At 43.9% G+C, this 19,937-nt stretch overlaps 1 protein-coding gene across 1 annotated transcript; it reads left to right on the top strand.

Annotated features, from left to right (window-relative positions):
* Positions 1–10,397: 10,397 nt before the first annotated feature.
* Positions 10,398–19,760, top strand: CEBPG (CCAAT enhancer binding protein gamma). The gene is made up of 2 exons (XM_040253147.1): positions 10,398–10,607; positions 16,217–19,760. The coding sequence occupies exon 2, from the start codon at positions 16,312–16,314 to the stop codon at positions 16,759–16,761; it is 450 nt and encodes a 149-aa protein (XP_040109081.1). The 5' UTR covers positions 10,398–10,607; positions 16,217–16,311; the 3' UTR covers positions 16,762–19,760.
* The last annotated feature ends 177 nt before the right edge of the window (positions 19,761–19,937 follow it).

Genomic DNA, 19,937 nt, shown 5'->3' with positions numbered 1-19,937 from the left:
TGCAACTGAGCGACTGAACAACAGCAGATAGGGAGAGGGAGAATATATATATTCTCTCACACATGCCTACACATATATGTGTATTTATTTCTATATCTATCAGTCGATCAATATACAACAAATCATGAGTTCATTCTGATCATCTCTGATTCCAATCCAAAAATACAGGGTTCATTCTAGTCTTGCTCTTTTCCTATTTGTAACTCCTTTCTCCAAAGTGAGAAACTTGCTCTCATTCTCCATTTACTTAATTGCTCAATCCTAGCACTTACATTGGGCTTCCCTGGCAGCTCAGAAGTTAAAGTGTCTGCCTCCAATGCGGGAGACCCGGGTCAGATCCCTGGGTCGGGAAGATCCCCTGGAGAAGGAAATGGTAACTCACTCCAGTATTCTTGCCTGGAGAATCCCATGGACAGAGGAGCCTGGTGGGCTGCTGTCCATGGGGCACAGAGTCAGACACGACTGAAGCGACTTAGCATGCTTGCATGCATTGTAGAAGGAAATGGCAACCCACTCCAGTATTTTTGCCTGGAGAATCCCAGGGACAGAGGAGCCTGGTGGGCTGCCATCTGTGGGGTAGCACAGAGTCGGACACAACTGAAATGACTTAGCAGCAGCAGCAGCACTTACACAGGGCTTCCTTGGTGGCTCAGATGGTAAAGAATCTGCCTGCAATTCAGGAGACACAAGAGATGCAGGTTCAAGTCATGGGTTGGGAAGCCTAGTGGGCTACAGTCTATGGGATCACAAAGAGTCAGACACGACTGAGCAACTAATACACAGCACATACATAAAATAGATTCAGAACTGCTAACCTATACTCCTTTGAATAACCTAGTAACTAGTGCATATTGTTTGTGTACAGTTCTTTTTGTATTTTGCCTATCCATTCAAAATATTATGTTTTGAAGCTACTCAGATTAGTTCCTTTCTTTGCCACAGTGTGGTTATATTGTTCGTTTATAGTACAGTTAGGTTATTGGTTATTATTTGTATTTCATTTTGGGTTCCCCCCACATCCTGGTTGGTGTTAACTATTTGTTCCTGGGGTTTGTGAAAGCACACCTCAGTTCTCAGAGTCAGAGCTGTACAAAAAGGATACTCACAGATCAAACCAGTCAATCCTAAAGGAAATCAATACTGACTATTCATTGGAAGGGCTGATGCTGAAGCTGAAGCTCCAATACTTTGGCCACCTGATGCAAAGAACTGACTCATTGGAAAAGACCCTGATGCTGGGGAAGACTGAGGGCAGGAGGAGCAGGGGGCGACAGAGGATGAGACGGTTGGATGGCATCATCGACTCAATGGATGTGAGTTTGAGCAAGCTCCAGGAGATAGTGAAGGACGGAGAAGCCTGGCTTTTGCAGTCCGTGGCACTGCAAAGAGTTGACACAGCCGAGCGACTGACAACAACAACATACTCACAGAGGTCTCAGCCACTCCTTCATCCGTTCTACCCACTTCCCACTCTCCCATTCTTTCTCTCTCTGTCCCATCTACCCCTCGTAAGTAATTTGTACCATTAGTTTCTGGTTTGTTGGACTGTGTTTCCTTTACATGACCGACTCCCCTGCTGGTCTTGATGATAGATGGACAAGTGCTGTGTTGTGTTTGTTGCTCAGTCGTCTCTGACTCTTTGCGACCTATGGACTGCAGCCTGCCAGGCTCCTCTGTCCATGAGGATGTGGATTGCCATGCCCTCCTCCAGGGGATCTTCCCAACCCACGGATTAAACCCAGGTCTCCCACGTCGCAGACAGATTCATACTGACCGAGCCACCTGGGAAGACCTAAATGGACAAAAACAGCAGTCAAAGCCTTAAAAGGACGTGGAAATAAAGGATATAGATTTCTTAAGGTTGAGGCTTACCCTACCAAGTCAGTCTTTTAGGCCAGGAGATAGGCTGGCCAAGGCTAAGGAGACTTTAGAAGGGGTACTGATAAATTTGATACAATATCAAATAAAGTCCATACTCTATTCTTATTTCCGTAGTTTTTACTCAATGTCCTTTCTCTGTTCCAGGATCCTCCCAAGGAACCACATTACATTTGACTGTCATGTCTCCTTAGGATTCTCCAGACTGTGACACTTCATCTGACTTTCCTTGTTTCAATGACCTTGACCGTTTTGAGGAGTACTGGTCAGACACTTTGTAGCACGCATATGTATTGGGATTTGTCTGGTGTTTTTAGTTCCTAGGGCTTCCCTGATAGCTCAGTTGGTAAAAAATCTGCCTGCAATGCAGGAGGCCCCGGTTTGATTCCTGGGTCGAGAAGATCCACTAGAGAAGGGATAGGTACCCACTCCAGTACTCTGGCCTGCAGAATTCCATGGAATGTACAGTCATGGGGTCGCAAAGAGTAGGACATGACTGAGTGACTTTCACTTTTAATTCCTAAGTGATCAATGCAAAGAAACAGAGGAAAACAATAAAATGGGAAAGAGTAGAGATCTCTTCAAGAAAATTAGAGATACCAAGGGAACGTTTCCTGCAGAGATGGGCACAATAAAGGACAGAAATGGTATGGATCTAACAGAAACAGAGGATATTAAGAAGAGGTGGCAAGAATACACAGAACTGTACAAAAAAGATCTTAATGACCCAGATAACCACGATGGTGTGACCACTCACCTAGAGCCAGACTTCCTGAAGGGCAAAGTCAAGCAGGCCTTAGGAAGCATCACTACGAACAAAGCTAGTGGAGGTACGGAATTCCAGCTGAGCTATTTTAAATCTTAAAAGATCATGCAGTTAAAGTGCTGCACTCAATGTGCCAGCAAATTTGGAAAACTCAGCAGTGGCCTGAGAACTGGAAAAGGTCAGTTTTCATTCCAATTCCAAAGGGCAATGCCAAAGAATGTTCAAACTATCACATAATTGCACTCATCTCACACGCTAGCAAAGAAATGCTCAAAATTCTCCAAGCCAGGCTTCAACAGTAGGTGAACTGAGAACTTCCAGATGTTCAAGCTGAGATCAAATTGCCATCATCCATTGGATCATAGAAAAAGCAAGAGAATTCCAGAAAAACATCTGCTTCGTTGACTATGCTAAAGCCTTTGACTCTGTGGATCACAATAAACTGTGAAAAATTCTTAAAGAGGGGAATATCAGACCACCTTACCTGCCTCCTGAGAAATCTGTATGCAGGCCAAGAAGCAACAGTTAGAACTGGACATGAAACAATGGACTGGTTCCAAATTGGGTTAGAAGAATGTCAAGTACATCAAATACAATATACTCTGTATATTGTCACCTTACTTATTTAACTTATGTGGAGAGTACATCATGTGAAATGCCAGACTAGAAGAAGCACAAGCTGGAATCAAGATTGCAGGGAGAAATATCAATAATCTCAGATATTCAGATGACACCACCCTAATGGCAGAAAGCAAAGAGGAACTATAGAGCCTCTTTGATGACAGTGAAAGAGGAGGGTAAAAAAGCTGGCTTTAAAACAGTATTCAAAAAATGAGATTATGGCATCTGGTCTCATCACTTCATGGCAAATAGATGGGGAAACAGTGGAAACAGTGACAGACTTTATTTTGGGGGGCTCCAAAATCACTGCAGATGGCGACTGCAACCATGAAATTAAAAAACGCTTGCTCCTTGGAAGAAAAGCTATGGCAAACCTAGATAGCATATTAAAGAGCAGAGACATTGCTTTACTGACAAAGGTCTGTATAGTCAAAGCTATGGTTTTTCCAGTACTCATGTATGGATGTGAGAGTTGGACCGTAAGAAAGCTGAGTGCTGAAGAATTGATGCTTTTGAACTGTGGTGTTGGAAGAGACTCTTGAGAGTCCCTTGGACAGCAAGGAGATCAAACCAGTCAATCGTAAAGGAAATCAGTCCTGAATATTCATTGGAAGGACTGATGCTGAAGCTGAAACTCCAATACTTTGCTCACCTGACAGGAAGAACTGACCCATTAGAAAAGACCCTGAAGCTGGGAAAAATTGAAGGCAGGAAGAGAAAAGGACGACAGAGGATGAGATGGTTGGATGGCATCACTGACTCAACGGACATGAGTTTGAGCAAGCTCTGGGAGTTGGAGATGGACAGGGAAGATGTTGTGCTGTAGTCGATGGGGTCCCAAAGAGTTGGACATGATTCAGCAATTGAACAGAACTTTCTCATAGTTAGACTACCATGAATTCTTGGGCGTCAAGTGGCATTTTCAACTCCTTATAGCAATGAGATGCTAAGGTTGGATGGCATCATAAACTCAGTGGACATGAATTTTAGCAAACTCAGGGAGACAGTGAAGGACAGAGAAGCATAGCATGTTGCAGTTCATGGGGCCGCAGAGAGTTGGACATGATTGGTGACTGAGCAACAGCAGCATAGCAGCATGGTTTATATCTGATTTATGTTGACCTGAATCGACTGAGGTCGTGTCATCAGGTTTCTCCGCTATAAAGCTTCTCTTTATTTTTCCCTTTCAGGCTCTGCTCTTCAGAAGAAAGTCTCTTTGTGCAGTTCTTCCATAAGGAGTGAAGAATTATGATCCCCCATCTGAGGGCAGAGTATCTACATAAATTCTTCATGGGAGACCCATCTCTTTTCTGACATTCATTTATTTACATCAACATGGACTCTTGGGACTTTCCTGTGGTCCAGTGGTTTAATCTCTACCCTTCCAATGCAAGGGGCACAGGTTTGATCCCTGGCTGGGGAACTAAGGTCGCATATGTCTCATGGGGTGGCCAAAATTTAAAAAAAAAGATAACATGAACTCTTGGGCATTTGTTTTATATCCTGGGTTATAATTCAACTCTACGTTATTTATTTTGCTACTCACATTGGCATCGGGGTTCTTTGGTTCCTGTGCCCCCTTGACAAATTATTTTGGACTAAATGTTTGCGTCTCACAGTTGCCCATCCATATTCACATGTTGAGGCCTTAATCACAAACATGTTGGTATTTAGAGGTGGGCATTTGGACATTAGGGTTAGATGAGGCCATGAGGGCCCTCATAATAGGATTAGTGCCTTTATAAGAAGAGACGCTGGAGAGCATGTTTCTCTCCTGTATCCCATACACGGATCACATGAGCACATAGTAAGCCGATGTCTGACTTCATACCAAGAAAGGAGGCCTTGGAATAAAATTGACCTTGTTGGCACTTTGATCTTGGATTTGCCAGCCTCCAGGGCTGTGAGAGAAAAACCTCTGTTGTGTAAGCCACGCAGTCTGAACGAAGACACATACCTCATTGTTTTGCTTTTTGAGTACTTCCTCTCTTTCTGGCATTGCAAGAGGCTCCAGGCTCATCTTGTGTATTTCCTGCCTCAGTCCTAGAATCAGCCATTTTTCCAAGGCGCCTCATTGCTGTTACTGGAGAATGTTATTAGACACCAGGAACCGGGTCTTAGGTAGCAAATTCTTTGTGGATGGACAGGTTATTTTGTGCCCGCCATGTTGCATGCTAGGTCTATGCTAGCTTCTTTTCATGGCAGTTTACTTGATTTTCATAACAACTCTATGAGGAATTTACTGTTAACCCTCTCTCCAGAGGGGGAACAGAGGTTTAGCTAGGTAAATGCTAGCCAACATCACCTTGTTCTGTTTCCCGAACCCATCATACCACTGGGTTGGAGACTGGGGTCACATATCCCACAGATGAACAAATCCCAAACAACTCTCTGTTTATCTGCAGTTTTGTACTTCATAGGCTCTAGAGTAATTTGCATTACAATCAACATGTAACAGGTAGTCAGTGCTTTTTCAGAGGAGTGAAGATATAAGACACTCCTGGATCCAGAAGTAGATACAAGTTACCTCTCCTGGTATGTATAGATGTCACACCCCTCTTATGAACACAGCTCTCACGTATGCAGACAGTGTGACCTATTTCCATGTGTTTACACAGTACACACCACAGCACACACCAATCCTTGTGTGCACAGATAATATGTACTATTCTAAAATGCATGGATGACATGTCTTTTTAAAAAATTTTATTTATTTTTAATTGGAGGATAATTGCTTTACAGAATTTTGCTGTTTTCTGCCAAATATCAACATGAATCAGGCATAGGTATACACATGTCCCCTCCCTCCCATCTCCCTCTCCACTCTACCCCTCTAGGTTGTTACAGAGCCCCTGTTTGAGTTCCCTGAGTTATACAGTAAATTCTCATTGGCTGTCTATTTTACATATGGCAATGTAAGTTTCCCTGTTAGTCTCTCCATCCATACATCTCACTCTCTCCGTCCACCTCCCCTGCCTACTCCGTGTCCATAAGTCTTCTATGTCTGTTTATCCATTGCTGCTCTGGAGATAGATTCATTGGTTCCATCTTTCTAGATTCCACATACATTCATTAGTATATGATATTTTTATTTCTCTTTCTGACTTACTTCATTCTGTATAATAGGTTCTAGGTATGGATGACATCTTAACTGACAGAATAATGAAATCTGACATGTGGAAGAGTGCTTTATAACAGACATTGACACTATTCTAGTTTAAACTATGTCAGATTTTTCTCTCTCACACTTAGGGCCAACTTATGAAATTTGGGGATGTCCTAAGACAACCATTGAGCATCTTAGCTGTTATTCCAAATAGTGCTTCTGAAGGTAAAATTGGAGGTTTAAATATTGTCCTCAAGGATGGGGATCATACGATACAGGAAAGAACAAATCAGACAACCAGAGTGATTAAGGCTGCATCAGAGTGGTCACAGTGTGAGCTGGCATTTGAAGTGGACATCGGTGGATTCGTCTGCTCAGCGTCCCCATTTCCCTCTGGGAGCTGCCTCTGCCTTATCATCCACAGCTGCCATGTTAGTACAAGGTGACCTGCTCCAAGCCTTTTGATCATTCCAGGGAAGAGCACTTGACCCAGCTGGACCAGCCCCCAAGTCCTTGTCTGGGGCTTTTTATAACAGGAACTGGTAAGGTGAGTGGGCCTTTCTTTAGTGACCAAAGCTGTGAACATTGAGGCTGTCAGTGGCTGTGTGAAGAAGGAATAATGTGTGCAATGCCCTAAAATCTTTGACCAAATCCTTGTTTGTGCTAAGCATACTTAGGATCGGTTTTTAGTTATTTCCTATCAAAAGAGCCCCAACCAATGAGGAATAACTGCCAATCACTGTCATGTAATTGCTAATATAGCACAAAAACCATCGAGACACAAACCTGTGACAGACATATCCCAATCCTCAAAATAGTATAGCTGTGGTCCAGGTCTGTCAAAGGTGGTTAATTTGGTATATTAATTTTCCAGAAACTTTACAGATACACATTTATCATACTTAAATATTATTCTGAGTACTTAAGATACATTTATGGTAAATACTTGTTTCCATGGCAAACTTCTATTGATCTGGCTTTCAAATTCTAAGAGATTTCAAATTACTAAACTTTTTTTCCACTCTGTGGAAGAAATGATAAAATGTGGTAACTAAGGGAATTATCCTTTAAAAAATGCCTTTTGAGGTATACTATTGAGTCAACATCATCTTCAATATTGTGAATATTTCAGTGCCTGAATCATCAAAGTAATATTAAGCACAGTGTGACCTTGTTCTGAAGTGTATTGTAGTTTACTATAATTCTGTGGATATAATTGGTTTATAATTCAGTTATGAGCATCATGGTAATAATAGCTGATACTTCTGAGCTCCTACCATGTATCGGGGGTTTCCCTGATGACTCGGTGGTAAAGAATCCACCCGCCAGTGTAGGAGATGCAGGTTCAATCTCTGGGTTGGGAAGATCCCTTGGAGAAGGAAATGGCACCCACTCCAGTATTCTTGCCTGGGAAATCCCATAGACAGAGGAGCTTGGTGGGCTAAAGTCTATGTGGCTGCAAAAGAGTCGGACACGACTTAGCAACTAAACAACACTAACAACAACGTTGTATCAGCCAGGCTGTTCTAGGGCCCTAACTTTGATCAGCTCTAATTCTCACAGCAGTTCTATTGGTCGTTGGTCTCCCCATTTGCAGATGAGACAGAAGTTAAGTAATTGGCCTGAGGTCACACAACCAGTAAGAGGTGCAGCTGTGAACAGAAGAGCCTGACACCAGAGTCCATACCTGTTAGGTAACTAAGTAGTTAATCACAGTCGCTCTCAGGTAATTAGCCTATTCCATTATAGGAGGTCTTACTTCTCAAGTCCTTTGGAGGGGATTTTAAGGTACTACTTGTTTACAAGCTCTCTGAATTTGTAGACTGTGTATTGAGTATCAGTGAGGCAGAGATCTATGCAGGAAATTTTTCTCTGATTGTAGTGGCTTGGCTCCCTGGGACATGCAAGAAATATTATGGTGGATCTCCTCACACTAAAGATAGCTCCACCAGGCTCTCCTCATTTCCTTACGATGAGAGCAAGTCTTTCAGAGGATTCCCATCTCTCTTAGGGTAAGAATCAGATCCCTTCCCAGGCCACAGGGTCCTGTCCATCTCTTCACTCTTTTCCGGGGCACTGTGCTTTAGCCACTCTGGCTTTAAATTTCTCGCATCTCAAGACCTTTGGGGCTTCCTTGGTGGCTCAGAGGGTAAAGAGTCTGCTAGCAATACGAGAGACCAGGGTTTGATCCCTGGGTCAGGAAGATCCCCTGGAGAAGGAAATAACCCACTCTAGCGTTTTAGCCTGAAGAATTACATGGACAAAGGAGCCTGGCGGGTACAGTCCATGGGGTCTCAAAGAGTCAGACACGATTGAGCGAATTCATAAGACCTTTTAGATAAGCGAGATCCTCTGACTTGAAGACACATTCTCTTTATCTGCACCACTTGGCAAATATACTCATCATACAGGGTTTCCCTAACCCATAGACCAGGTTTGATTCCCTTCTCATAATCTCTTGCAGCATCTTGTACTTCTTTCTTAAAATAACAGTGTCATTAAATGTTAAATTTAATGACAGTCTCATTAACATAAAAGTCATTAGAAAATTGTGTGATTACTGAATGTTTCTAAGTGTAAGCTCCGTGTGGACAAGGATTGTTTGTTGCTGATTCCCGACAGCTTAGCACATAGTTGGCACCAAATAAATACGTGTAAACTGAGTAGAAGAAAGAATTACCAGCTACCAGCTGAGGAGGAAATAAATACTCTAGTCTCCTTGGCATTGACTAGACCTGCTGAATGTGGAAGGAGGCCTGCCCAGACAGACACGGAGAATGCTGGAGCACCTTGGCAGAGAGGTTAGCAAACCAGAGACTACATGAACCTACCTATACTTTATTTTTTATACAGTTTTTTAAGTGATTAGGAACAAGTGGGTGTAAAGTTATGATTTTGTGAGCAACAAAATCGAATCCAGTTTTAACTGCTAAAATCTTGATCAAAGAAATTTCAACTCAGAACACTAAGGGCCAAAGTGGAAGAATATAGTGTTTTCGATGGTTCTGTGTCATTCTACCGAGTGTGCTTCTGAGGTTATCAGTGCTCATTTGCAGTTGCCCCCCTTTTGATTTCTATTATTTTTATTTTTCTTGCAAATATTTTATCATCTCTTCACTGATTCCTCGAAACAGTCTTATGCGATGAGCTGGTGCCATGGCCTGGGTGATGAAGAAACGTTTCCTCTTTCAAAGCCTCCAGGTTTTGGACGATCAGAAGTGCTAAAGAGGAAGCAATCAAACCTATCTGACTTCACCCTGTGCGCTGCTTCCTGGTCGTGATACGCTTTCAGGTTCTCCTGTGGACTGTCTTAGATAAATAAAGATGGACTGCCATCCACTTTTTGAGATCACGTCTCTGTTCACCTGGAGGACAGTACAGCACAAGGGAATGGACCGTGGAAATGCATTCCCCCATAACCACAGTCTGCACCAATGTGACATCAACACTAATCCTGCGTTGGGAAATTTTTGCTCCCTTCGTCTTTCAACAAGTTTGCAGCTGCCTTCACCACCCTGAGGTCCAGGTCTTCTCTCCAGGCTCCCTCCCGAGTGGTGCTGGCAGTTGGCGGAGAGGCGTCCGTCGGGCGCCCAGCGTCCCAGGAGGCCAGCCTGGTGGGTCGTTCCGGGAAACTGTTCCCGGGAGCGACGCCGAGGCGGGGCTCCCCGAGGACGAGGTGAAACTAAAACAGAAATCGGTGATTCAAAACATCATCTCAGAAAATTGTGCTTTCCAAAGACAGGTGTTCCCTTCTGGAGGCTACTGACTGGTTCCCCAATTTGCACCGAACCTTCCCAGCTGCCGGCCGCCCACCCCTCGGTGGGCCGCCCGGCGCTCTTGCCCGGGGAACCCCGGGCAGCCTCTCCCGCCGGCCCCGCCCGCCCCGCCGAGCCGTGGGATACGCCTCCGCCACGTGCCCGCCTCCCTCGCCTAGACCTCCCGCAATTGGCTGGCGGCCCTGCCCGTCGCGGGGGGGAGGGCGTGCCCCCCGCAAGGCGGCGCTCCCATTGGTCACGACGGCGGCGGCCGCGCGCGCGGACCCGGCGAGGAGGGGAAGCCGGTGGTGGTGGCGGCTGCGGCGGCTGCGGCGGCGGAACGGGCGGAGGCAGCCGGTTTCGTAACCGTCGCTCCTCTTGGCTGACTCTCGGGCTGCGAGGCCTGGGTCGGGTCGGGCCGCGCCGTGCGGGGCCGCTTGGAGTGGAGGCCGCCTGGGAGCAGGCGGGCTGGAGGGGCCAGGTAAGGAGGCCGCAGGCGGGCTGAGGGAGGAGGAGGAGGAGGCCGCGGTGCCGCCGGCCGCTCGCGTGGGCGCGGCCCCAGCCCGAGGAGACCCGGCCTGGCCCTGGGCGGCCGGCTTGCTGGGAAGGCCCCGCGCGGCCCGCGGCGCGGGCGGCGGCCCCGCGCGGCGTCTGATGCAACCTGCCGGCAACACTCGGCGGGGCCGCTGAGCTCATCCCTGGCCCCGGCCCAGCGCCGCGGCGCCACCCGCCGACCCCCGCGCTCCCCCGGCGCCCCTGCTGCCGGCCCGGGACGGGATGCGAGCCTGGCTGTGCCCCACTCCAGAACCCGGCCCTCTGTTTCTGCAGTGTGACTAGCCAGGCTCGTATTGGCCCCTGGGGATAAAGGGTGTTCCCAGAATAGCAGAAGGTGGATCGCGTCCTATTGAGTGCCACCTGGGATTATTTCCTGCACGTCCTAAACGGCTCGGTGTCGGGCAGTCGGGAATCCTGTTCAGAAGTTGCTAGAAAAGTAGGCAGGGAAAGCAGTTGATTTTTAAATATATGACTTTACTCAAATAATATTGTGTTTCCTTATGGAGCTGTACTTCGAATATGTATCCTGCGTTGACTGTTGGGCACAACAGGTTCGATGAACGTGCAACCACCAAGAGTTGAATAGGAAAGAGGAGGGCAAGAAATGAAGCACTTCATTAGGGTGTTTGGAGGGAACACAGTAAGGAAAACTGCCAGCGGAGGTGTCTAGGTGGAGAGGATGGAAATGCATGTTTGAGGGGAAGGAGAATCTGTTCTTCGAATTAAGCTTGTGGGTTTTTATTCTTCAGAAGTTTTAATTGCTTAGCTTTCCTCTGATCTGAGGTTTGTGCTGTCATCTAGCATCTTACATAAAATGTGTCCGTTTCAGAAAGGTGTTTAACATTGGTGGGTTACCCACAAGTTGGTAGTTCTCTCTCCCAGGATACATTGTCAGTTGAATTCTTGTTTGAAGAGATTATCCTTTAATTCAGGTAGGATATAGGATGCTCAGAGACACATTTGAAATAAAATACTATGGAGGCTTGCTTTACTAAGAAATTTAGTCTTTAAAAGCCCTTGATAACTAAAAGTTAAAATCTGGTCAGCTGTTACTACTTGAGTAGTATTTGGGATAAGCTGTTTTTAAAGTTGATTCACTGTTTTGGAAAAACTTAGTGTAAACAAGGCTAAATAAAGGATGCTAGTGAGCTGAAGAACTTTTCAGTTTCTTGAGTCCTACTTCTGATGGGCACACTTGGCAGATTCAGCCATTTTAATACGTGCCTGAAAGACATAGGTGGAACCTAAACTTCATTTTTTTTTTTTTTTTTTTTTTTACCCCCAGAATATCCTCTTAACTTCTCAAGATCATGTCATAACCCTCGGCAAAGTTGTCTGATCTTGGACAGGTAGTTTCATCCCTAGGGATTTAAACAGCACCTGGTGAGTCCTAGGGCAGAATTCATGTGGCTGAATTTGGTGTTATGCTCTAAGATTGCCCCACCTGATCACAGAAATGGTAAACACAGGTAGTCACAATTCCGTGTTTATTGTATGTTCTTAGGCCGGGGGTAGGGGATGCTTCTGTCGGTTCTTATGCTGATAGGTGCATTGGTCTCCTACCTTTTTGGTTTTCCAGACCTATCAGGAAAAAGAAAAAGAAAAAAGAGCATGATTCTACAAGATGTACATTTATAATCAGTGTGGTGTGTTATTAATAGTTCCTGTGTGTTGTAAATGACACCAAAACTAGAGTAAAAAAAAAAAAGACAAAAGATATTTTCTTCTCATACTCCAGTGGACCACTTATTTGCTCCCTGAAGGAGTATACTCGTTTGTGGACCCCTGTTTTGGGTCATGAAGCCAGCATAGCAAATATGTAGAAATCCTGCTCATTTGGGTGTGTGTTAAGTTTGACGGCTTACCTTCACTTTATTTGTGGTACTGAGTTGCCAAACCCTGGGAACACATGCCTAAGAACTTGAGGTTGTGGAAAAACGTAACTGGACAAAGTGGAAAATAAAGGTTCTCAACTGAAGGAAGCAAAGACCAGACAAGAGTAGCAAATGTCACTTAAATAAATGTTTTCTCTGAGCCTTTTGAGACTGTATTCAACAAATGTTTCTTGAGCACCACCACTGGATGCTGGGCGTATGATGATAAAGATGGAGGCCTGCCTGTAGCTTATTCTACAGGGAGCCACACTGTGGAGCTGGCATTGACGGAAAAACTAGGGGAACAAATTGGACAAAAGCACTAAGAACAAAGTGCAGACCATTTAGGGGAGTGATGTTGGCTTCCAGTATTGTTGAGGGGTGATGAGAAAGGGAGCTAGGCCTGAAGAGATTTGATCTGTATGTTGAAGCCACAGAAGAATTTTCAGAGAGAGGCTGCGGCACACTCAGGTTTGAGTGTTAGATTGCTCTGGAGACAGTGGTTGGGGGGAGCACTGCTGAAGCGGGGCAGGCTGTGCCCCTGAGAGACGATGCCAGCCTGAGGTGACTGTGGCATAGAAGGGAGAGAGGTGGTGGAGTGAGGTGTTTTGGGGGAGATGGGTGGGTAGAATACCAGTAATACCAATGATTCGAACAGATTTGGAACAAGGGACAGATACCTGAATATTTTGGAGTGTAGATCTTCATTGGGGAAATTGGAATTAAACATTTATTTGGAAAGAAGGAGAGGAGGGATATCTCATTGAATATATATATGAAAAAAAAAATGACAAGAGGGCTAGGAAAATGCTTGAGACATCTATTGTCCCAAGTGAAACTTGAGAAAGTTTTGATTTTGCTGTACTCATTCTAGCATTTAGAGTTTTCAGTGTATCCCTGATTTGAATGAATGTCACTTGATTTAAGAAATTTGAATTTTAAAAATGGTACCCACTCAGCCCATCTTTCTGAAGATTGTGGTTGGTTTGTGGCAGTGGCTGTCAAACGTCAGTGTGATCAGAGTTGCTTGGGGGTCCTGTCAAGACGAGGGCTTAGCCCTGTTCCGAGAGCTGCTGCTGCCTGCGTCTGGGGCAACCTGAGCATTTGCATGTCTGCCGAGGGGATGCTGATGCCGCTGGTTCAGGGGCCCTGCTTTTGGGAACTGCTGCTTTTCAGCTTTTCTCCTGCTTCCTGCTGGAGGGGTTCACAGCAAGGAAACAAGGTGCCACGCTGCTTGCTGTAGCTGAACTTTGGAACTGCATTTGTCCATGTAGGAGCCAGACTTTCGTTTAGGGTTGAACATCCAGGTTTGAAATAAGTGTATTTTCCATTGTAGGTGCTCAATAAATGTTTGTGAAAGAAACAAAAGCACAGATAACAGTGTAAACTGCAGAACTGTAAACTGTATGTAGCATTTCGAGGTAGCTGTTTTACTCAGGGTAAAAAATAAAATTGGTAATTTGTCTGGAGTAAGTCTTAGCCCCAGTTAGCCCTTTGACCCCCTTTCCATGGTGGATAACTCTTCACCTTGAGCACTACTTTCTTGGCTTGTTTTTGGTTGGGGAACTTACCCTTTTTTTTTTTTTTTAATCTCCCAGTTTCCCTTTCTTACATTTTTTACCAGTTTGATGATTACTGTTTGTTTTACAAGCCAAAGATTCATTTTCAAAACCTTGTCTGCTGTGTTCAGTACCTTGGCAAGATGAGTCAGATGGAGGTGAAAGCGCCCTTCCTTGTTCTGGTGTCTTTGAGAACAGAAATGGGCATGAACTTCACCAAGTTTGGAGCCTGTAATAAGTGTTTTTGGTGACTGAAGTTCATGGTATATTGTCAGCGTCAGAGGACGTTTTATATTCCTCCTTTGCAGAGGGGGAATTGGAGGCCCAGAGAGGGAAGGGGTGTGTTTAGAGTGGGACAGGGGATGTCTGAGCCAGGATGAGAATCAGCTTGGTTCCTGGTCTCTACTTTGGATTGTTGTTATCTCTGAGTTTATTAGGGATTAGCTTTAAAGACTAACAACCCAGTTGGTATATAGAAGATAAATAAGATGAACATAATCATTGATTGTTGAGACAATCCCAGGAGAGGTGTTAAACAGGTTCTTAAAAATTGAGTAAACACTTCACTTTAGTAGATAAGCAGTAGTATAGATGGCCAGTAACACTATTAATGCTAAGTGTGGTGCAAATTATACTGAACTGCCACTTTTCAACTGGAAGAAAAAATAGGCAACATGATAAATTATCAAGGGAAATTGTGAAATATTCATTACTGAAGATAAACTTGGAGTAGATATCCATCATGGTTTGGAAGGAAGCTTTTGGTGTTTCCTTAGTACTGAAGTGAGAACAGATGACCCCTCTAGCTCAGGACTGCCTGTGTGGCCTGAAAAACAATGGAAAGCAATGATATATGGCCTTTTGAAAAACAGGCCAATACAGAAATGACTCGCTAAAGGTTTGGGCGAAGCTCTTCTTAAGAATTGTGAGGTGTACTCATTCGAAGCTGTTCATAGTTGTGGCTTCAGGCTTTTTCCACTGATGCAGTTTTGTGGAAAGAGAATGGGGTAGCTTTACGGCTCCTGCTCTGCTGCTTCCGTTTCCAGCAGCGCTGTGACTTCTTGGTGGGCATAGTTCACTCAGCTTAGACAGTTTGTCCTGAAGTGGCCTCATGATGATAGGCTAGGTCTGCTTTTGACACATCTTGAGGCAGTTTTAGGACCAACTCGGATACAGAGTAATCCGAATATGACTGGCTTCTGAAACTGTGACTTTTGTTTCTCGCGGCAGCACTGCAGATTTGGCCTGTCCTCTGTGCTGCTTGAGCAGCGTCAGGTGGCTGCAGGCCTGCCGCTGCCCTGGCTCTCGGTCCAGCCTGACTCCCAGCTTGCACCTCCTTGGATGCATCATCAGGGCCTTTGTTTCTCTCCTTGTGGTATCAGGTTGACAGTGTTTAGATGTGTTTACTAGTTATGTCAAGAATTAGGAAAACACTAGAAGCTTGATGAGATGGGGAAGCAAACCGGGTGTCTCAGAGCTCCTCATGAGCCAAGAAACTAACTTAGGAAATCTCTGTAAACTACTGTCATTTGAGGTCATTAGGAAAATAAAAACAAGCCAGAAAACACATTTTCAAAATATCCCATACAGATAGGCTTTGGGAGAAGAGTTAGGTCCCTGATGGCTCAGCCTGCACATTAGAGTAAGGGCCATGCAGAGAGGGCAGTGCAGCGTCCTCTGATTTCACTGGAACCAACAGTTGAAACATTGTCCCTCTTTTATTGCACCGTGTTTCTCCTGTTGTAATTGTTTAAAGGAAACACTTCACGTTTCTCTCTTGCAGATTGCCAAGTGCTGGCATTCATATGCGCTACCTAATTAGTGATACTGTTTTGTTTTTTCCTCCCATTTTTGATAACAATCACAGATGGGCAGTCCCCTCAGGGATTCAGGTGGGTTAAATTTGGCCGTATGGTGCGTATGTATTAACTTACTTCTCTAAATTACGTGACTTAGACTTCTGAAACATGGGAACAGTTGGCAATTGTTGTAGATGCTTCTCAGCATAGCAGTTAATATTGGCCTGCTGTTAAGTACATGTGAATTTGATCTCATTTGATTTTGTCATTTCCAATATTTTAATGCAGTTTTTTCTTAAATAGGTACATGTGAAGATTGCTTGGCAGTTCAGTGTGGAAACCATTGATCACCTTGTCTTCATTCTGCTTGTCCTGTGTTGAAAAGGGAGTGTGCCCAAATGAGCAAGGTATCGCCGCAGAACAGCACCCCGGGCGTGAACGGAATAAGTGTCATCCATACTCAGGCTCATGCCAGCGGCTTACAGCAGGTTCCTCAGCTGGTGCCCGCCGGCCCTGGGGGCGGAGGCAAAGCTGTGCCTCCCAGCAAGCAGAGCAAAAAGAGCTCACCCATGGATCGCAACAGTGACGAGTATCGACAGCGCAGGGAGAGGAACAACATGGCTGTGAAAAAGAGCCGGTTGAAAAGCAAGCAGAAAGCGCAGGATACACTGCAGAGAGTCAATCAGCTCAAGGAAGAGAATGAACGGTTGGAAGCGAAAATTAAACTGCTGACTAAGGAATTAAGTGTACTGAAAGATTTGTTTCTTGAGCACGCACACAACCTCGCAGATAACGTGCAACCCAGTAGCACTGAAAATACGGCAGATCCTGATAAGGCAGGACAGTAGAGCTCACCCCTTCCAAACTTCACACTTTGTGGCTTGAACATTTAAGGTGTGACTACCTACACCTCTCGTATCAGCGGCTGCACCGCCATTATTCAGAGATCCATTGAAGGTTGTTTTCTAGGGTCAGCCCTGAAGAGCTGATTAGCTAAAAATGTTAGACGTGTAACTTGAATATCTGGTTTTAAATGAAAAGAGTTTTGGTGGGGTTAAAAAACACTTTTAAAGGTGTATGGTTTAAAAAAAAAAAAAAAAAACTGCCCTGGAACCTTGATGTTCTTAATAAATGCTGACTTCCCAAAAAAATGTTTCTTTTTTAGGTTGACAAAAGGAATGGGGAACTGGCAAGTCGTGCGGAAGAGTCTTGGTTTTAATGGATATGGTTAATTGGATGAAAGAAAGCTGAATGCCATCTCTGTTCATCTATTTGTGACTCGTTTCTAAATTATGTATTAAAAATGCTTAGGGCTATAGAAACCAATCACTTTATAATTTGGAGTGATTTTATGTATAGCATAAACCCTGTTTCAACATAACTAGTACTGTTTTACCCAACAAATACTAGTTTTTTGAATAGTGATGACAAGTTATGTAAAGAAACCCCATTGCATTTTAAAGGCAGTATGCAGCCAATTGGCTTAAAAATAGAAATAGCATTTAGGAAGCAAATAGGTTTTTTAAAAGTAAAAGCAAAGCATACTAGAATTACACTCTTGGGATACCTTTGGGTTATTGGATTGGCATTATTTTGTTAAAATTAAAAAAAAAAACAATGGTTTGGAGAAACTCCATATCAGTTTTAGTTTCTGCAGATGCTAGTAAGCTTTTTTTTTCTTTTACACCATTTGCACAGCCTGGTTAGTAAATCAAAGCATCTTAACAGTTTATGTCCACTCAAATTGCAGGTTAGGATTTTGAATATTAATTTCAGCAGGTAGTTTCTCCTGTGTTCAAATACATTGCAGTGGGGCTGAGGATTTTGAAAGCAAAAATTTCTTGTGAAGGATCACTCATATTTGACCATAACCAACTGGTTCTTAGAAAAATACACTGTCAACTGCATGCCATTTCCCAAAATAATAGCCTAAGAAAACTTGAAAGTATAAGGTTAAACAGTTAATTTATTTCACTTAAACACATCTTTTTATATTGTTCTGTGACATTTAGTGGGCTATATTCTTCCAGATTTTTGTACCACTTTTTATTCATTTGTATGCATTTATGTCCCATAAATTATTTTAGCAAGAAAATACTGATAAAACTCAGGATATTGATATTTCTGTTGAGACTAAAAAGTGGAGTCGCTAGAATGGGAATCTCTAGGATCTGGATTATATCAGTGTTGGTAGTTTTGATTGCCCTTGTTTTTCTTTTAATGAAGTTCTAGCTCAGATTTGTTGAAGTCTGTTTTTTTCTTCTTCTAGTGTGTTTTTGGATGACCCAGGGTGGTGACAAGAGGCTGAGTCACATCGGACTTAGAAAGTCGCCAGCTGTCTTATTTGAACATGGTCATTTTAGGCTGCATTGCTGTTGCATACCAGAACCTGGGGTGTTGTAACCAGGATGCAATTCAAGTTGCACCCTCAGGTGGATGGAAGAGTGGTGTCTGTGCCCTTCTGGTCAGCAGAAGACATCACAGTGCCCTGCAGCTCAGCAAAGCCATTAACAAAGGCCATGAGTCCCTTCTGCATGTGACACGAGCCTAGTATTGTCCCACGAGAGCCACCGTCCCAGGGTGGTTAATTCCCGATAGAGCCAGGAGAGAGGATAGGGATTGCCGTTAGGGTCCACCGTTGGTTAACTTGGTTGGAGTATCGATCAACTTGTAGGCTGATAGAGGTTTTAAATAACTAGGAGATGCCCCAGAATCCTGCTCAGTCTTCAGTAGCACCTCACTAGGGATGCAGTTAGGTCTCCTGAATCTTCAAGCATCTATAAGAGGCGCTATAGACATTTTAATCTCTTTATTTACTAAACAGTATCTTTCAGAAATGGATGTCCACATGGAATTTATCATTACCCATGATATGAAGTGACCTAACTATTTTGGAAAAGAAGCTTTAGAGAAATCATCAGGAATGTACTTGGTTATTTCAAATAAGAAAATAAGATTGGAACTTTTGGAACAATTGATTCAAACTTTCGTTTTACCTATGCAAATCAGAACTAGCACAAGCAGCTGTGCCGTTTTATGCATAATGTAGAAGAATGTTAACCATGGTCTTGACTGTCTTACTGAAGTGTTTGGAAATGAAAGTTTTTCATTTGATAGGTTTATCGGTATAAAATGGAGGGAAGCCAAGTATGGGAATTGGGCAAATGTAGAGCTTTGGGAATTGTAAATGACTTGTAACTTTTTTGTTCTGTAGGTTTCGTATGAACCATTAGGATATGATCCGCCATTGCTGGCAGGTCTAGTGGTTTAGGAATTAGGCTTCAGTATAAATTTCTAGCTGCATCTGAGTCTTCTGGGGTGGGTGCTTTCTGACTGCTCTTGGCTACAGGTGGTGCCAGTGAACAGTGCTTCCTGCTGTCTGGCCCCTTTGAGTTATTGGGATGTGAGCTCATACTTTGGACATTCTTACAAAGTAGTAAGATTTTAATAAAATATGACCAGAATTTTGAAATTCAGGTCATGAGTGTGAAATTCTCAAACTTACGTAAAGAAGTATGTACACTTTAATGTTCGGGGTTAAAAGGAAGGAAATCATAGCAGCTTTTGATGTTTCTTAATCCCCATTAGAAGGTTTGAAGCTTTGTACCTGAACAACCCAGTTAAAGCACTCGGAGTGTTTTCGATGCCTTAGAAATAGAAAATTTTTGTCTGACAAAAGCTAGGAAGGAATAAAGTCCATTCTATAGCTGTTAGATCTGCCTCTCAGGAAAAAGTACTTGTTCTTTTTGTTCCTGGCTTTCCTCAGTTTGTGAGATAACTCTATTTTTTTAAATATAATTTTATTTCTTTCAATGGATTTGAAATAAAAAAAAACCTTTGGAATAATGTCTGTATTTCATTGTGGGTTTCTTTGTTAGATGCCAAGAAAGTAATCCAAGTTTGTTCGCCAGCTCTGAGGAGCAGGCTGATAGATGCCTGCGGCCTTTCTGCGCTCAGCCCAAGGCAGGGGTGAGGCGGGTGTGGGGGCAAGCAGAGGCTCTTTTGTCCCCAGTCTTTGCTGTGC

Source organism: Oryx dammah, unplaced genomic scaffold (genome assembly GCF_014754425.2).
Source record: "Oryx dammah isolate SB20612 unplaced genomic scaffold, SCBI_Odam_1.1 HiC_scaffold_13, whole genome shotgun sequence".
In the NCBI taxonomy this organism is placed as follows: Eukaryota; Metazoa; Chordata; class Mammalia; order Artiodactyla; family Bovidae; genus Oryx; species Oryx dammah.
This window is presented reverse-complemented; position numbering and strand designations above follow the sequence as displayed.